At 44.9% G+C, this 16,691-nt stretch overlaps 1 protein-coding gene across 1 annotated transcript; it reads left to right on the forward strand.

Moving 5' to 3' along the window:
- Positions 1-14,437: 14,437 nt before the first annotated feature.
- LOC132819854 (fibroblast growth factor-binding protein 1-like) lies at positions 14,438-15,973 on the forward strand. The gene is made up of 2 exons (XM_060831738.1): positions 14,438-14,545; positions 14,660-15,973. Exon 2 carries the CDS (start codon positions 14,666-14,668, stop codon positions 15,341-15,343), a length of 678 nt encoding a protein of 225 aa, XP_060687721.1. The 5' UTR covers positions 14,438-14,545; positions 14,660-14,665; the 3' UTR covers positions 15,344-15,973.
- The last annotated feature ends 718 nt before the right edge of the window (positions 15,974-16,691 follow it).

Genomic DNA, 16,691 nt, shown 5'->3' on the forward strand with positions numbered 1-16,691 from the left:
TGTTAGTCATCATTATCTGGTGCATTCTCCATGGCAATGCATCAAGCAGTCAGAGTTCATTTACCAACAGATCAACAGTCTCATCTCAGCAATATGAGTGTTACTTTTCCTTTACATGAGCATTTCTTGTGAGTTGTCCTAATGTACGCAAGATGACACTCTTCAATAAACTTTGTCTCTTTGAGCAATACTCAAACACTCAGGAAGCTTTACAGCATCCAAGGCAAAGCAAATACTTGGCTGGCACCTCAATCACCAACTCCAATGTTAATTTGCTACAATACCAATGGAAAGTGGTATCAATATATTATCTCTAAGATATAACACCAAGGCTCTTTGGACCGCACCTTTTAAACCCAGGGACTCTAACACCAAGAATATCAAGGGCAGCAGATGCAGGGGTACACCAAAACCTACGAGTTCCCCTTCAAGCTGCACAACGTTCTGATTTGGAAATATATCACCATTCCTTCACTGCCAGGGTCAAGTTCCTGGAAAACCCTCCCATGCAACCGAAGGACTGAAGTAATGTAAGAAGGCAGCTGACCATCACCTTTTCCAGGACAATTATGGATAGACAACTGTTCCTGAAACAGTCGGCTTATCTTAAGAGGAGAGGTTATTAATAGGTTGGTACTGTCACCATTAGAATTAAAAGTGGAGGTGATCTTATTAAGTGACATAGATTCTGAAGGGAATGGATGCAATGGATACTAAGGTGATATTTCCCCTTTTGGGAGCAACTACTACTAGAGGACACAGTTGAAAAGTAAGGGGTCTAACATTTAAGACAGCGATAAGATGAAATTCTTTCTCTTAAGAGAGTTGTTGGTCATGGAATGTCATTCTCCAGACAGCAGTGCAGACTGGGTTATTGAATGTTTTTAAAGCTGACTTAGAGAGGTAATTGATTGACAAGCAATTCAAAGGGTATGGGAATGAGACAGGGAAGTGGAGTTGAACCCGCAATCAGATCAGCTATGATCTTATCAAATGGCAGAGTGGGCTTGATGGGTTGAATAGTGTTCTCCTAATTCATGTGTTCATATGTGTAAGTACTGCTATAATACTGATCTTCTGCATTGAAATATTGTTCCTAAGATGTCATGGCTATTTGGCATTAAGATATAAAGATGTCAGTTGTGTTAGTGGCCTTTAGCTTGTTTGTTCCAGCATAGTTGGTACCAAAGTGGTACTAGTACATACCAGTCTGAAAGATGCAGAGGAGACAAAATTTCTAACTGCATTTGGGAGAACCTTTCTTAACCAGTAAATGGTAAGCCCACAAGAGTAGAGGTGTGTGATTCTGGATTTACCTTTTCAGGAATGAATTTGAACAAATGAGACAACATTCTGTGATAGTGATCGTAATTCAGTTAGACCCTTCAAGTTATGGCACGGACAAAGATAACATTGGAGAAAAAGGTTTACATTTGTGGGAGGCCAGTTTTATTAGGCTGAAAAGCAATGGGAGACAACCAAAAAAGGAAATGGAAGGTGTATAAAAGGGAAGGTATTCCAATGAAAAGTGCATTGAGGACAGACAAAACAAAAGGAAACAAGTTTATTGTCAAATACAGAGGTGTTTATCCTGAAGAAAGCTTTAAAGAGTTAAGGTATTAAAAGGAAAATTAGGAAAGCAGAGTGACAGGGACTTGGGAAAATGTTTGCAAGTAAAATCAACGAAAATTCAAAGGTCTTTATATGTATATAAACAGTAAGAGGATGATTAGGGAAGGATGGACCCAATTTGGGATCAGAAGGATAAACTCCGTCTGGAGAGGGGGGACAGAGATAAGAATCTTAATGAATACTGTGCAGCTGTCTTCATAAAGTGGGGGCTGATGATGATGTCCTCATTAAGGAGAAAGTATGAAAATTTGGTTATAAAACTGAAAAAATGAAAAGAAGGATGGACATGGATAAACAAAACAAAATAAAACATGCTACCCTGAAAGGGTGCATGAGGGCAGGGAGCTGGTTGTATATGTGTATAACTCAGGAAAGGTGGCAAGTTAGGTGGAGTGAGCAGGTTAATAAAGCTTTCAGTATCCAAGGCTTTATTAATAAACTCTTAGAGCAGCAAAGAGTTTGCATTGAACTCGAAATGACACTAGATAGACCTCAACTGGAGTACTGTATACATTCTGGGCACCACATTTTACAAAAGATGTGAATGCGTTTGTGAAGTTCAAAAGGTGGCTCCAAAGATGGTTCCAGGAGTGAAAACTTTCAGTTATGAAGATAGATTGGAGAAGTTACGACTATTTTCTTATGAAAGGAGAAAGCGAAGAAGAGATTTGATAAAATTTTCCAGAATTGTGAGGGGCCTGGACACAGTAAATAGGGAGAAATTGATCCCCCTCATAAAAGGATCAAGAACGAGGGGTCAAAAACATAGGTCATTTACAAACGAAACATATGTGCTGTGAGGAGAAATGTCTTCATATAGTGAATGGTTAGAGTCTGGAATACTCTGCCTGGACGTGTAGTAGAGGAAACTTCATTTGAGGCATTCAAGGAGTCATTAGATGATTAGAACATAGAACGTTACAGCACAGCACAGGCCCTTCGGCCCTCGATGTTTTGCCGACCTGTGAAATTAATCTGAAGCCCACCTAACCTACACCATTCCATTATTATCTATACATATGTCTAATGCCCATTTAAATGCCCTGAATGTCAGTGAGCCTACTACTGTTGCAGGCATGCCATCCATGCCCCTAGTATTCTCTCAGTAAAGAAACTACCCCTGATATCTGTCCTAAATTTACTCAATTTAAAGCTATGTCCCCTCATGTTAGCCTTCAGCATTCGAGGAAAAAAATCTCTCATCGTCCACCCTATCTAACCTGTTGTGGTTCTGTTCGCCGAGCTGGGAATTTGTGTTGCTGACGTTTCGTCCCCTGTCTAGGTGACATCCTCAGTGCTTGGGAGCCTCCTGTGATGTGCTTCTGTGATGTTTCCTCAGACATTTATAGTGGTTTGTATCTGCCGCTTCCGGTTGTCAGTTCCAGCTGTCCGCTGCAGTAGCTGGTATATTGGGTCCAGGTCGATGTGCTTATTGATTGAATCTGTGGATGAGTGCCATGCCTCTAGGAATTCCCTGGCTGTTCTCTGTTAGGCTTGTCCTATAATAGTAGTGTTGTCCCAGTCAAACTCATGTTGCTTGTCATCTGAGTGTGTGGCTATTAAGGATAGCTGGTCGTGTCGTTTCATGGCTAGTCACTTAGCTGACAAGCAACATGAGTTCAACTGGGACAACACTACTATTATAGGACAAGCCAAACAGAGAACAACCAGGGAATTCCTAGAGACATGGCACTCATCCACAGATTCAATCAATAAGCACATCGACCTGGACCCAATATACCGGCCACTGCAGCGGACAGCTGGAACTGACAACCGGAAGCGGCAGATACAAACCACTACAAATGTCAGAGGAAACATCACAGAGGCACTTCACAGGAGGCTCCCAAGCACTGAGGATGTCACCTAGACAGGGGACAAAACGTCTGCAACACAAATTCCCAGCTCGGTGAACAGAACCACAACAATGAGCACCCGAGCTATAAATCTCCCAAAGTTTGAACCCTATCTAACCCTCTGATTACCTTATATATCTCAATTAAGTCACCTCTCAACCTTCTTCTCTCCAATAAAAACAGCCTTTCCTCATAAGACCTTCCTTCTGTATCAAGCAACATCCTAGTAAATCTCCTCTGAACCCTTTCCAAAGCTGCCACATCTTTCCTATAATGCGGTGATCAGAACTGCATGCAATATCCCAGGTGTGGCCTTACCAGTGTCGTGTACAGCTGAAATGTGACCGCATGGCTCCGAAACTCAAACCTCCTCCCAATAAATGCCAATACACCATATGCCTTCTTAACAACCCTATTAAACTAGGTGGCAATTTTCAGGGAATTATGCACCTAGACACCGAGATCTCTCTATTCATCTACACTGCCAAGAACTTTACCATAATCACAGTTCTTTACAATTCCTGTTACTTCTTCCAAAGTGAACTACCTCACACTTTGTGCATTAAACTCCATTTGCTACATCTCAGCCCAGCTCTGCATCTTACCCATGTCCCTGTGTAACCCACAACATCCTTCCGCACTATTCACTACCTTATTGTCCTCTGCAAATTTACTAACCCATCCTTCTACGCCCTCCTCCAGATCATTTATAAAAGTGACAAACAGCAGTGGCCCCAAAACAGATCCTTGCGGCACACCACTGGTAACTTAGCTCCAGGATGAACATTTCCCATCAAGCACCACCCTCTGTCTTCTTTCATCTAGCCAATTTCTGATCCAAACCGCTAAATCACCTTCAATCTTGAAACTCCGTATTTTGTACAATAGCCTACTGTGTGGAACCTTATCAAATGCCTTACTGAAGTCCATATACACCACATCAATCACTTTACCTTCATCCACCTGTTTTGTCACCTTCTCGAAGAACTCAATATGATTAGTGAGGCACGAACTACCCTTCACAAAACCGTGTTGACTATCCCTAATCAAATTATTCCTTTCCAGATGATTATAAATCCTGTCTCTTATAATCTTTTCTAACACCTTACCCGACAACCAAAGTACGGCTCATTGGCCTATAGTTACCAGGGTTGCCTCGACTCCCTTTTTTAAACAAGGGAACAACATTTGCTATCCTCCAGTCTTCTGGCACTACTCCTGTTGACAATGATGACATAAAGATCAAAGCCAAAGGCTATGCAATCTCCTCCCTGGCTTCCCGAGTATGCAGGGATAAACCCCATTCGACCCTGGGGTTTTATCTATTTTTAGATCTTCCAAAATTGCTAAAACTTCCCTTTGTCACCGCAATCCCATCTAATCTAGTAGCCTGTATCTTCATATTCTCAATAACATTGTCCTTTTCTAATGTGAATACTGACAAAAAGTATTCATTAAGCGCTTCCGCTATGTCCTCAGATTCCACACAACATTCCACTACTATCTTTGATTGGCCCTAATCCTACTTTAGTCGTTCTTTTATTCTTGATATACCTAGAAGGCCTTAGGGTTTTCCTTGATCTTATCCGCCAACAACTTCACATGTCCCCTCCTGGATCTTCTTAGTCCTCTTTTTTAGATCTTATCTGGCTAATTAATAACTCTCAAGCCCCCAACAGATCTTTCACACTCATCCTCACATAAGCCTTCCTCTTCCTGATGACAAAAACTTCAACTTCTTTCATAAACCATGGGTCCCTCTCTCGACAACTACCTCCCTGCCAGATAGGTATATAATTAATAAGGACCTGCAGTAGCTGTTCCTTGAACAAGCTCCACACTTCAAGAGTGTCCATCCCCTGCAGTTTCCTTCCCCATCCTACACATCCTAAATCTTGTCTCATTGCATCATTATTGCCTTTCCCCCAGTTATACCTCTTTCCCTGCGGTATATACCTATTGCTATTGTAAACATAACCGAATTGTGGTCACTATCACCAAAGTACTCACCTACCTCCAAATCTAACACCTGGCTGGGTTCTTTCCCCAGTACCATACCTAATATGGTGTTGCCCCTTGTTGGTCTGTCTACATACTGTGTCAGAAAACCCTCCTGCACATATTGAACAAAAACTGACCTATCTAAACTACTTGAACTATAGTATTTCCAGTCAATATTGGGGAAGGTAAAGTCCCCCATAGCAACTACTCTGTTACTCTCACTCCTATTGAGAATCGCCTTTGTTATCCTTTCCGCTACATCCCTGGAACAATTTGGAGGCCTATAGAAAACTCCCAACAGGTTGACCTCTCCTTTCCTGTCTCTAACCTCAGCCCAAACTAGCTCAGTGGATGAGTCCTCAAACATTCTCTCAGCTGCTATAATATTACCCTTGATTAACATTACCACACTCCCTTCCCCATTTACCATCTTCTCTGTTCTTGCTGAAACATCTAAATCCCAGAATCTACGACAATCATTCCTGTCCCTCCTCTAGCCATGTCTCTGAAATAAGACCATAAGACATAGGAGTGGAAGTAAGGCCATTTGGCCCATTGAGCCCACTCTGCCATTCAATCATGGCTGATGGATATTTCAACTCCACTTACCCACACTCTTCCCATAGCCCTTAATTCCTTGTGACATCAAGAATTTATCAATCTCTGCCTTGAAGACATTTAGCGTCCTGGCCTTCACTGCACTCTGCGGCAATGAATTCCACAGGCCCACCACTCTCTGGCTGAAGAAATGTCTCCGCATTTCTGTTCTGAATTTACCCCCTCTAATTCTAAGGCTGTGTTCACAGGTCCTAGTCTCCTCGCTTAAAGGATGCAGTTTCCTAGTGTCCACCCTAGGCCACAACATCAAAATCCCAGGTACCAACTCATGTTGCAATTTCACCCACCTTATTCTGGATGCTCCTGGCATTGAAGTACACACATTTCAAACCAACACCCTGATTGTCAGTGCCCTCTCTCAACCTTGTAAACCTCTCCCTGACCTCACTAACCTCAACCTCCTGTAGACTGGAACTACAATTCAGGTTCCTCTCCCCCTGCAGCATTAGTTTAATTCCCACCCCCCCCCCCCTCCGAATTATTCAATGAGACACAATATTCTTGGATGTAGGAAAAGCTGGAGAAAGGCACAAAGTCACAGTGCTTATTCTGACAACCAGTGCAGAGATAATGGACTGAACAGTCTCGTTCTGCATCATAACAATCTTGTGATTCAGTGATTAAAGGGTCTTTGAAAGTTGATAAATAGCTCGGCTCAGATTAAATAGTTCCCAGGTTGTAAAGAAGACTAAGGAAGGAAATTGTAGATCTCTCTCCTCGCTATTGGCACAGTGTCAGGTGATTGAAGGGGCTCCACCAAAGTTATTGCATTGTTTAAAAAGAAACGAGGGGATAATATAAATAATTATAGGCCAAGTAGCTTAAAATCTGTTGAGTCAATTTTCAGGGCTCATACAACCCTTCAGTTATAAAAGTATAAATCAATTTTACTTAGTGTGGATCATTTTAAAGGGAAGGTCATTCCTGATGAACTTGATTGAATATTTTGAATAAGTAACAATTTGTGCTGACAAGGATAGCCAGGTGAGTATGAGGATTTTAGTGAGGCTTTGGATAAGATTCCACAGGAATCAAAATAGGTCAAAAACAAAACCCAACCTTGCAATCCAGGTATGACTATTAAATTAGATAAAAATTAGCTTTGTAGCAAAAGCATGTAATAATAATTGATTGGTTGATAGATGGTTTTGCAACTGAAAGTTATTAGGCTCCACACTTGATGCCTTTTTTAACTTTATATTCTTGATTTAGATTCAAACATAGGGACGTTATAAAGAAGTTTGTAATTGTGGAAACTTGTCTGTGTAGTTAACAGTGAGGATATAAAATTTAGGTGGGTAATTGGGTGGAAAAGTGGAAAAAGTAATTCAATTTGGAGAAGTGAGGTAATGCATTTTAAGAAGTGGAATAAGGCAAGAGAATATATAACAAATTGGAGGATACTGATTACTGTGGATCAAAAGAAGGACCTTGCCGTATACATCCATATATCACTAAAGGCAACAGGATAACTTCAATGAGGTGGTTAAGAGGGTGTATGAAGTGTTTTTCTTTATTGATGAAGCCATAAAATGTAAAGACATAGAATTACATTGTGTAACAAAAATTTTACACAATACTTGTTAGACCACACTGTGTAATATATTGCTTACAGTTCTAATTGCCACATTACTGGAAATGTGTGATTTGCGAGGCTACAGAGGAGGTTGATAAGGATGTTGCTGGGACTGGAAAATTTTCACAATGAAGAAAGATTGGGTAGACTGGACTCATTTCTTTTGAACAGTATGGATTGTGAAGTGACATAACTGAGATGGGTAATCTTATGAAGAATTTGGATAGACGAAATAGAGACAAGTTATTATTTTTGCATTATGATACACCCCATCTGTATTGTCTGAGGTTCCTGAGGGGACCAACATTGCTTCAAGTTTGAACAAAGCTGGAAGGTTATGACCAAACTCTAGTTCAGTGAATGGAAACCTGTGGATACAGTTTAATACGATACCTATCCCTGACCTCACTACCCTCAACCTCCTGTACACTGGAACTACAATTCAGGTTCCCAGCCCCCTGCAGCACTAGTTTAACCCCACCACCACCCCAAATTATTCAATGAGGCATCTGTTTGATATATATACTAACCTACCTGTCCTAAAACCAATAGAAATTCCAAGCAAATAAATATTTGTCTTCACCAGGGAAAACCTGACACTTTCCCCCTGGCTCCTGTCAGAGGCTGAACCAGAATATTGGCAATCTTGGTATCCTGGTTGATTACTACCTCAGTTTCGGATCCCACAGCCTCCTCATCACCAGGGCTGGCTGTTCCAATTTCCATAAGATGACCAAGTCTCCACTCCTGCCTCAGCTCAACATTGCTGAAATCCTCATCCATGCCAGTATTAATTCCGAACAAAACTACTCCAATGCTGCCCTGACTGCTCTTTAATCTCCATAAACTTGTTTCCTGACAGGGATACCTCCAGTGGGTGTTGCACTAGTGTTAATACAGGGGCAGCCTCTGTCAGGGTTATGCTGTAGGGATGATCTCTCAAGGACACCAAACATGGTGATGGCACACTTTGCGGAAAGGCTTCCTAATCTTGTTCTGTAACTGCCTCAACCCTTGCATAGTGCTGTGGATTGCAGGAGAAGACTATCGGAGGGCCACATCTAGCCCCTATCCCATGATTTTTGCAATAATGGCACCACTGACCAGTCCATATAGGACTGGCCAATCCAATATAGTGTTGGTGTATTCTCTTCATGTTATTGCACTGCTGCTGCATCCAATGTGACTGTTGCTATAAGCTGCTCTCCATGAGGGTGGCCACTCACCCAATGGAGGAGCTCATGTCTTCAAAGCCCTGAGCCATGTTAATGCACATGAACTAAATGGAGTCCTCTAGTTCGAGTCCATGTCCCTCAGGGAATCTGACATGTGAGCACACATCTCCCGCACTGCTGGACAAAGTGGAGCTGCATTGAGACCTTACATCTGTGTCTAGCTGGGCAGAACTGTGTTGGTCTGCCATCCTGCAAGGGGCACTGCTCACAGCTACCTAGGCCGCTCTCACTCTGTCCTGCTCATTAATGCCAGATTGTTCACCCTTCACTTTGAGTACTTCAATAAAAGATCACTACTTTTTCACTCTCTCCACCAGATATTCCCATCTCTTCATTGTCCACTTGTTGCTGTGTGACCAACCGAGCAATTGATTGACCATACAAATTAGTATTTACCTGTTCAAATTTTAATTCTGGTAAACAGAAAACTTGAGGACTATCTTTAGAATTATTACCTGTCTAAAGTTGACTATTGTTAAAATGTTTTTCTGTTCTCTCATGTCTCTAAATATTTATCTGTTCCACATCTCTAATTTTTGTTACCAATATCTGCAAAACTAATACAGGCCCCAGGGCTTTCATTTTCTGCATTTTGAAGTGGAAAATATGTCCCAACGAGCAGCATCAAGAAAGAAAAATGTGTTACAATGGTCATAAATAGCAATTTATCTTTCAAAAAGTGTGCACTTCTGCTGAAACCTTGCTAACCTACAACTGCCTCAAGTCAATATTAACTAGGACAGCCCAGCCACAGGTGTGTGCACTGAAGTATGTTCACTGCTTACAACATTGAACTTGTAAGTAATTCCACACATTCCAGTCATTTTAAACTCTTCATCATAGTGTCCATTACTTTTTTTTACATCATTGTATTCAATGCCCGCTGTCCACCATTTTCACTCAAATGCATTATAAATGAGTTTTATTGTTATTTTTGATGAGTTCACTGGAAGCATTTATGGAACTAGTTCTCTTGATTGTTGTTGGACTGGCATAAATCATTTCATAAACTGTTGCACAACAGACTTTTGCGCAAAGTTAAGGCTCATAGAATAAAAGAGACAATGGCAACCTTGATATAAACTTGGCTGAGTTATGTGAAATGGAGAATACTGGTGACGGTTTTGTTTTGATGGGAACAGAGTTTACGCGAACAAGGTTTATATAGTGGGGTTCTCCAGAGGTGAATCATAGGATTGCTCTTCTTGATATTTGTGAGTAACCTTGGTGTACTGGACAAACTATTTTGAAATACATGGAAGACACAAACTCTGGAAATTTTGTGAATTGAAAGGAAGATAGTGTTTCATTTCAAAAGGACACAACCAAATTGGGGAATATGCAAACATAAGACCAATGGAATTTACTTCAGTGAGCTATGAGGAGTACAATTCTAAAGTGGATGCAGGAACAGAGGGACTGATGTATCTGTTCACTCAAATTATTGAAGATGGCATGACAGTTTGAAAAAATATTAGAAACAGGAAAATATTTTTAAAAATATAGGCTTCGAAGCTTTATGAATGAAGGAACTGAGTACTAATACAAGGAAAAGATGTTAATTCTGGTTTGGCCTCAGCTGGAGTATTCAGTTCTTGATACGATACTTTAGGAAAGATGTGAAGGCATTGGAGAGTTTGGGGACTTGGCAAAATGGGTCCAGGGTTGAGGAATTCCAATGATATAGATAGGGAGGAGAAGCTGGGACTGTTCTCTTTGGAAAAGAGAAGGTTGGAAGAAGATTTGATAAAGATATTCAAAATCACGAGGGATGTAGATGGAGTAAATAGGGGTAAATCATTCCCATTGGTGGAAGGACTGAGAATTGGAGGGCACCTATTGGCAAAAGGGAACCATGGTGCCAAGAGGAAAGTTGTTTATACACAGCCTGTTTACAATCTAAAATGCACTATAGGAGAGTGTGGTGACGGTCTGAGAAGGAGAATGTATATGGTTACAGGTAGACGCCAGTGTGAAGGAGCTGCAGGTAAACTGCTCTTGCTGAGAGCTTCCAGCTCCACCATTCAGTGACTCTTCGATAAATCTCCGTGTTATTTTATCGCCACTGGGTTAACCTGCTCTAAAACAACTCCTGCTATGAATCCAAGCTAAGGCTTGGAACAATCTTCTAATCACTTGGAGCCAATCCGTGAGAGATAAAGGATGGAACCATTTCCAAATTCTGCCGGAGGGAGAGAGTCCACGTGTTATCTCGGGTTCTGAGGAAGGGTCAACTCTGATTTCTCTGCACACATGCGAGCAGTCCTGCTGAGCTTTTCCAGCAACTTCTGTTTCTGATTGACAGCATCCGCAGTTCTTCCAGTTATAATGCATTATCTATCCTCCCCGTGTAGCAGGTATTCCCCCAGATTCTTTACAGGAAAGTGCCTTGGTTCATAAATACGCTAGTAAAACAAAATTCTGGATTAGTGGTGCTGGAAGAGCACAGCAGTTCAGGCAGCATCCAAGGAGCAGCGAAATCGACGTTTCGGGCAAAAGCCCTTCATCAGGAATAAAGGCAGAGAGCTTGAAATGTGGAGAGATAAGCTAGAGGAGGGTGGGGGTAGGGAGAAAGTAGCATAGAGTACAATAGGTGAGTGGAGGAGGGGATGAAGGTGATAGGTCAGGGAGGAGGGTGGAGTGGATATGTGGAAAAGGAGACAGGCAGGTAGGACAAGTCCGGACAAGTCATGGGGACAGTGCTGAGCTGGAAGTTTGAAACTAGGATGAGGTGGGGGAAGGGGAAATGAAGAAACTGTTGAAGTCCACATTGATGCCCTGGGGTTGAAGTGTTCTGAGGTGGAAGATGAGGCGTTCTTCCTCCAGGCGCCTGGTGGTGAGGGAGCGGCGGTGAAGGAGGCCCAGGACCTCCATGTCCTCGGCAGAGTGGGAGGGGGAGTTGAAATGTTGGGCCACAGGGTTGATTGTTGCGGGTGTCCCAGAGATGTTCCCTAAAGTGCTTTGCTAGGAGGCGTCCAGTCTCCCCAATGTAGAGGAGACCACATCGGGAGCAACGGATAGAATAAACGATATGAGTGAATGTGCAGGTAAAACTTTGATGGCTGTGGAAGGCTCCTTTAGGGCCTTGGATAGAGGTGAGGGAGGAGGTGTGGGCGCAGGTTTTACAGTTCCTGTGGTGGCAGGGGAAGGTGCCAGGATGGGAGGGTGGTTTGTAGGGGTGTGTGGACCTGACTGGGTAGTCACGGAGTGAACAGTCTTTGCGGAAGGTGGAAAGGGGTGGGGAGGGAAATATATCCCTGGTGGTGGGGTCTTTTTGGAGGTGGCGGAAATGTCAGTGGATGATTTGGTTTATGCAAAAGTTGGTAGGGTGGAAGGTGAGCACCAGGGGCGTTCTGTCCTTGTTACAGTTGGAGGGGTGGGGTCTGAGGGCGGAGGTGCGGGATGTAGACGAGATGCGTTGGTGGGCATCTTTAACCACATGGGAAGGGAAATTGCAGTCTTTAAAGAAGGAGGCCATCTAGTGTGTTCTGTGGTGGAACTGGTTCTCCTGGGAGCAGATACGGTGGAGGCGGAGGAATTGGGACTATGGGATGGCATTTTTGCAAAAGATAGGGTGGGAAGAGGTGTAATCCAGATAGCTATGGGAGTTGGTGGGTTTGTAAAAAATGTCAGTGTCAAGTCGGTCGTCATTAATGGAGATGGAGAGGTCCAGGAAGGGGAGGGAGGTGTCAGAGATGGTCCAGGTAAATTTAAGGTCAGGGTGGAATGCGTTGGTGAAGTTGATGAATTGCTCAACCTCCTTGCGGGAGCACGAGGTGGCGCCAATGCAGTCATCAATGTAGCAGAGGAAGAGGTGGGGAGTGGTGCCAGTGTAATTACGGAAGATCAAGGGCGGCACGGTGGCACAGTGGCTAGCACTGCTGCCTCACAGCGCCAGAGACCTGGGTTCAATTCCCGCCTCAGGCGACTGACTGTGTGGAGTTTGCACATTCTCCCCGTGTCTGCGTGGGTTTCCTCCGGGTGCTCCGGTTTCCTCCCACACTCCAAAGATGTGCAGGTTAGGTGAATTGGCCATGCTAAATTGCCCATAGTGTTAAGGGGTAAGTGTAGGGGTAGGGGTATGGGTGGGTTGCGCTTCGGCGGGTCGGTGTGGACTTGTTGGGCCAAAGGGCCTGTTTCCACACTGTAGGTAATCTAATCAACTGTTCTACGTAGCCAACAAAGAGACAGGCATAGCTGGGGCCCATACGTGTGCCCATGGCTACCCCTTTGGTCTGGAGGAAGTGGGAGGATTCAAAGGAGAAATTGTTAAGGGTGAGAAACAATTTGGCCAAACGAATGAGAGTGTCGGTGGAAGGGTCCTGTTCGGGACGTCTGGAGAGGAAAAAAACGGAGGGGTTGGAGGCCCTGGTCATGGTGGATGGAGGTGTAGAGGGATTGGATATCCATGGTGAAGATGAGGCATTGGGGGCTGGGGAAACAGAAGTCTTGGAGGAGATGGAGGGCGTGGGTGGTGTCTCAAACGTATGTGGGGAGTTCCTGGACTAGGGGGGATAGGACAGTGTCGAGGTAGGTAGACCATGAGTTCAGTGGGGCAGAAGCATGCTGAGACAATGGGACGGCCAGGGTGGTCAGGCTTGTGGATCTTGGGAAGGAGGTAGAACCGGGCAGTGTGGGGTTCCCGGACTATGAGGTTGGAAGCTGTGGGTGGGAGATCTCCTGAGGTGATGAGGTTCTGTATGGTCTGAAAGATGATGGTTTGGTGATGGGGGGTGGGGTCATGTCAAGGGGGCAGTAGGAAGAAGTGTCCTTGAGTTGGTGTTTGGCTTCAGCGATGTAGAGGTCAGTGCGCCAGACTACCACTGCGCCCCCTTTATCCGCTGGCTTGATGGTGAGGTTTGGGATTGGAGCAGAGGGATTGGAGGGCTGCGCGTTGTGAGGGTGAGAGGTTGGCGTGTAAAACAAAATGTCAAGCCTTTGTTACACAGCAATGAACAGCTAACGGAGACGCGGGATGGGCTCAGCGACTGAACCTGCGCAGCTCAGGATCACCCTGTGACACAGGCTTCGTGCTGAGTGAGTGGGTCGCCTTTTTTTTAGATTAGACTTACAGTGTGGAAACAGGCCCTTCGGCCCAACAAGTCCACACCGACCCGCCGAAGCGCAACCCACCCCTACCCCTACATTTAACCCTTACCTAACACTACGGGCAATTTAGCATGGCCAATTCACCTGACCCACACATCTTTGGACTGTGGGAGGAAACCGGAGCACCCGGAGGAAACCCACGCAGACACGGGGAGAACGTGCAAACTCCACACAGTCAGTCGCCTGAGTCGGGAATTGAACCCGGGTCTCAGGCGCTGTGAGGCAGCAGTGCTAACCACTGTGCCTTTTCCCTGAAGTTGCAGTTCGGACGCAGCTTGGGCACGGTCAGTGGGCAGCAGCTGGGTGTGTGCCTTTGCAGCCGGACCTTTGGGTGAACCCTGCAAAGGTGTGGTGCTCGAGCTGCTGAAGCAGAGCTCAGGTATTCCCGGAGTGGCTTTCCCGGTGACGCCCAGTCCCATCGGAGGCGTTGCCAAGAAACATATAAATGGTAGACATCGCGGTCCATTCGCCACTAACGGTTCCAAAATCTCCCAGGAGCATCCGGCAGCAGAGACTCCCAGGTGGGTTCTAGCTCTTGGCCATTCCGTGCAGGAGTTGGTGCCTTTTTTTTTGTTTAAAGGGGCCCCTTTAGTGAACTCTTGTCTTTTTTTGTTGTTGTTGTTTTCACTTTGTAGCTGACCATGAGGATCTCCAGACTGGCGGCGCTGCTGCTGCTGTTGCTCTGCATCACCCAGTGTCTCCTGGCGGAGAGCAGAGAGGGCCAGCAGAAGAGGAGGAGGAAGGGCAAAGGACAGCAGCCCCAGGCCCAGCGAGGGGAGCCGCAGGACGGGGGGAAGAAGGGCAGCCAGCCCCCGAGCCCGGCCGCCGAGGGCAAAAAGCAGCGGAGAGCCCGCGGCTCAGCGCCCAACCAAGGGCGCTTCCGCAGCCGGGAGCAAGCCGAGTGCAAGTGGGTGCTGCGGGGGTCGGAAGGCTCGGACATGAACCTGCGTGTGCAGTGCAAAAAAGGGCCGAGCGACTACTGGTGCGAGTTCACCGGGAAACCCTCGGCCTGCGCCAAGTACTCGCATATTGCGAAAACTTACTGGAAGCAAGTGATCCGGCCCCTGAAGAAGCAGACGGCACTGTGCAGCCAGCCCTCGGTGGTGCTGAAGTCCAGCCTGTGCCGCAGCACGAAAGCAGCTCATCTGAAAATGACCAGCTCCAGCCTGCTCACCCTTGCAGACCAGGGAAAGGAGCAGGAGAAGACACTGAGCTCAGATCCTACCGCCAATCCAGATATAGACAAGATCGCTTCGGAATATTGTAATGATAACTGGAGTTCTGTTTGCAAGTTCCTGTTCTCAGCAATCCAGGGCTAATACAGCAGGGATTCTCGGAATGGTGTGTCTCTTGTGATTGTCCATTTTGCTTCCTGTTTAAAGATTGGGACTATATTGATTGTATAGGTGATCAATTGTTGTAGAAGTTCCACGTTTTATAAAGTGAGTTTGTAAAATGTAAGGTGCCCCTAATTTATTAACAGGCAGTCTGGAGTACACTCGCCGTCGGTTCCCAGCCGCTACATGTTGTCGGACAGCGCCTAGGCACACTCTAGACAAACGAGTACAAATCCTCTCGCTGTCTGCCCCCAAAGTAACCCATTACCAGCACCGTCCCGTTTGAAAACTGCCAGTCACATTCTGCTCAGCAAGCGGTTGGGCAGAATATGTTTTATATACCCATGGCGCCAGTTTTAGTGTGTTTTCTTTTAAAAAGAAAGGTCCACATTCTGCTTTCTTCAGTGCTTTTTGCAGTCTCGATGGCTCCGATTTCTTACGGTCAATATCGCTCATACTTCGGGACATTATATTACTTCCATTAACAACACAGCCGCTAGTACTACTGACATTTCAAAGATCTTTTCTAAAACATTAACAGCAGCATTTTGTAAATAAAGCCAGCTATATTTAACAAAACTGTTAATAAAAAAAACTTTTTTGAAAACGTTACGAAGATGCCGAGTTGTCTTTTCAGAAAGAAATGTTACAATAAAATGTACACACAGTCTCCCCTTAAAACAAATCGATTTAATCGGTATTAATCCTCGCACCAAAGACAGAAGTTGCTGGAGAAACACAACAGCGCTGGCAGCATGTGGAGAGAGAAAGCAGAGGTGAGTGTCAGCTCCAGTGACCTTCCTGCCAGACCTGCTGAGCTTTTCCAGCAATGTTTGTTATAATTTCTGATTTCCAGCACCAACAGGACCTTGGTTTAATCCCCAGCGTGGTCTGGATGTAGCCAGTACGGTGGCTGGGTGGCACAGTAGTTAGCACTGCTGCCTCACAGCACCAGGGACTCGGGTTCGATCCCAGCCTTGGGTGACCGTGTGGCGTTTGCACAATCTCCCCGTGGTCTGTGCGGGTTTGCTCCGGTTTCCTCCCACAGATGTGCAGGTGAATTAGCTAAGTTACATTGCCCATGTGTTAGGTGTATTTGTCAGTAATAAATATAGGGAAATGAGGCTGGGCCGGTCACTCTTCGGAGGGCCAGTGTGGACTTGTTGGGCCGAAAGGCCTGTTCCCACACTGTAGGAATCAGTCCATGATTCTAATCATATGGGGTTAGTCTCTTTCTTCACGTTAACATTTATAGAATCCCTACAGCGTGGAAATCGGCCCAACAAGTCCACACCGACCCTCCATTCCCCTATCCTATAACTCTACATTT

Source organism: Hemiscyllium ocellatum, chromosome 1 (assembly GCF_020745735.1).
Source record: "Hemiscyllium ocellatum isolate sHemOce1 chromosome 1, sHemOce1.pat.X.cur, whole genome shotgun sequence".
Classification (NCBI taxonomy): Eukaryota; Metazoa; Chordata; class Chondrichthyes; order Orectolobiformes; family Hemiscylliidae; genus Hemiscyllium; species Hemiscyllium ocellatum.

Excerpts from the sequence above, each read along its gene's own strand:
- LOC132819854 (XM_060831738.1), top strand. The coding sequence starts at position 14,666 with ATGAGGATCTCCAGACTGGCGGCGCTGCTGCTGCTGTTGCTCTGCATC.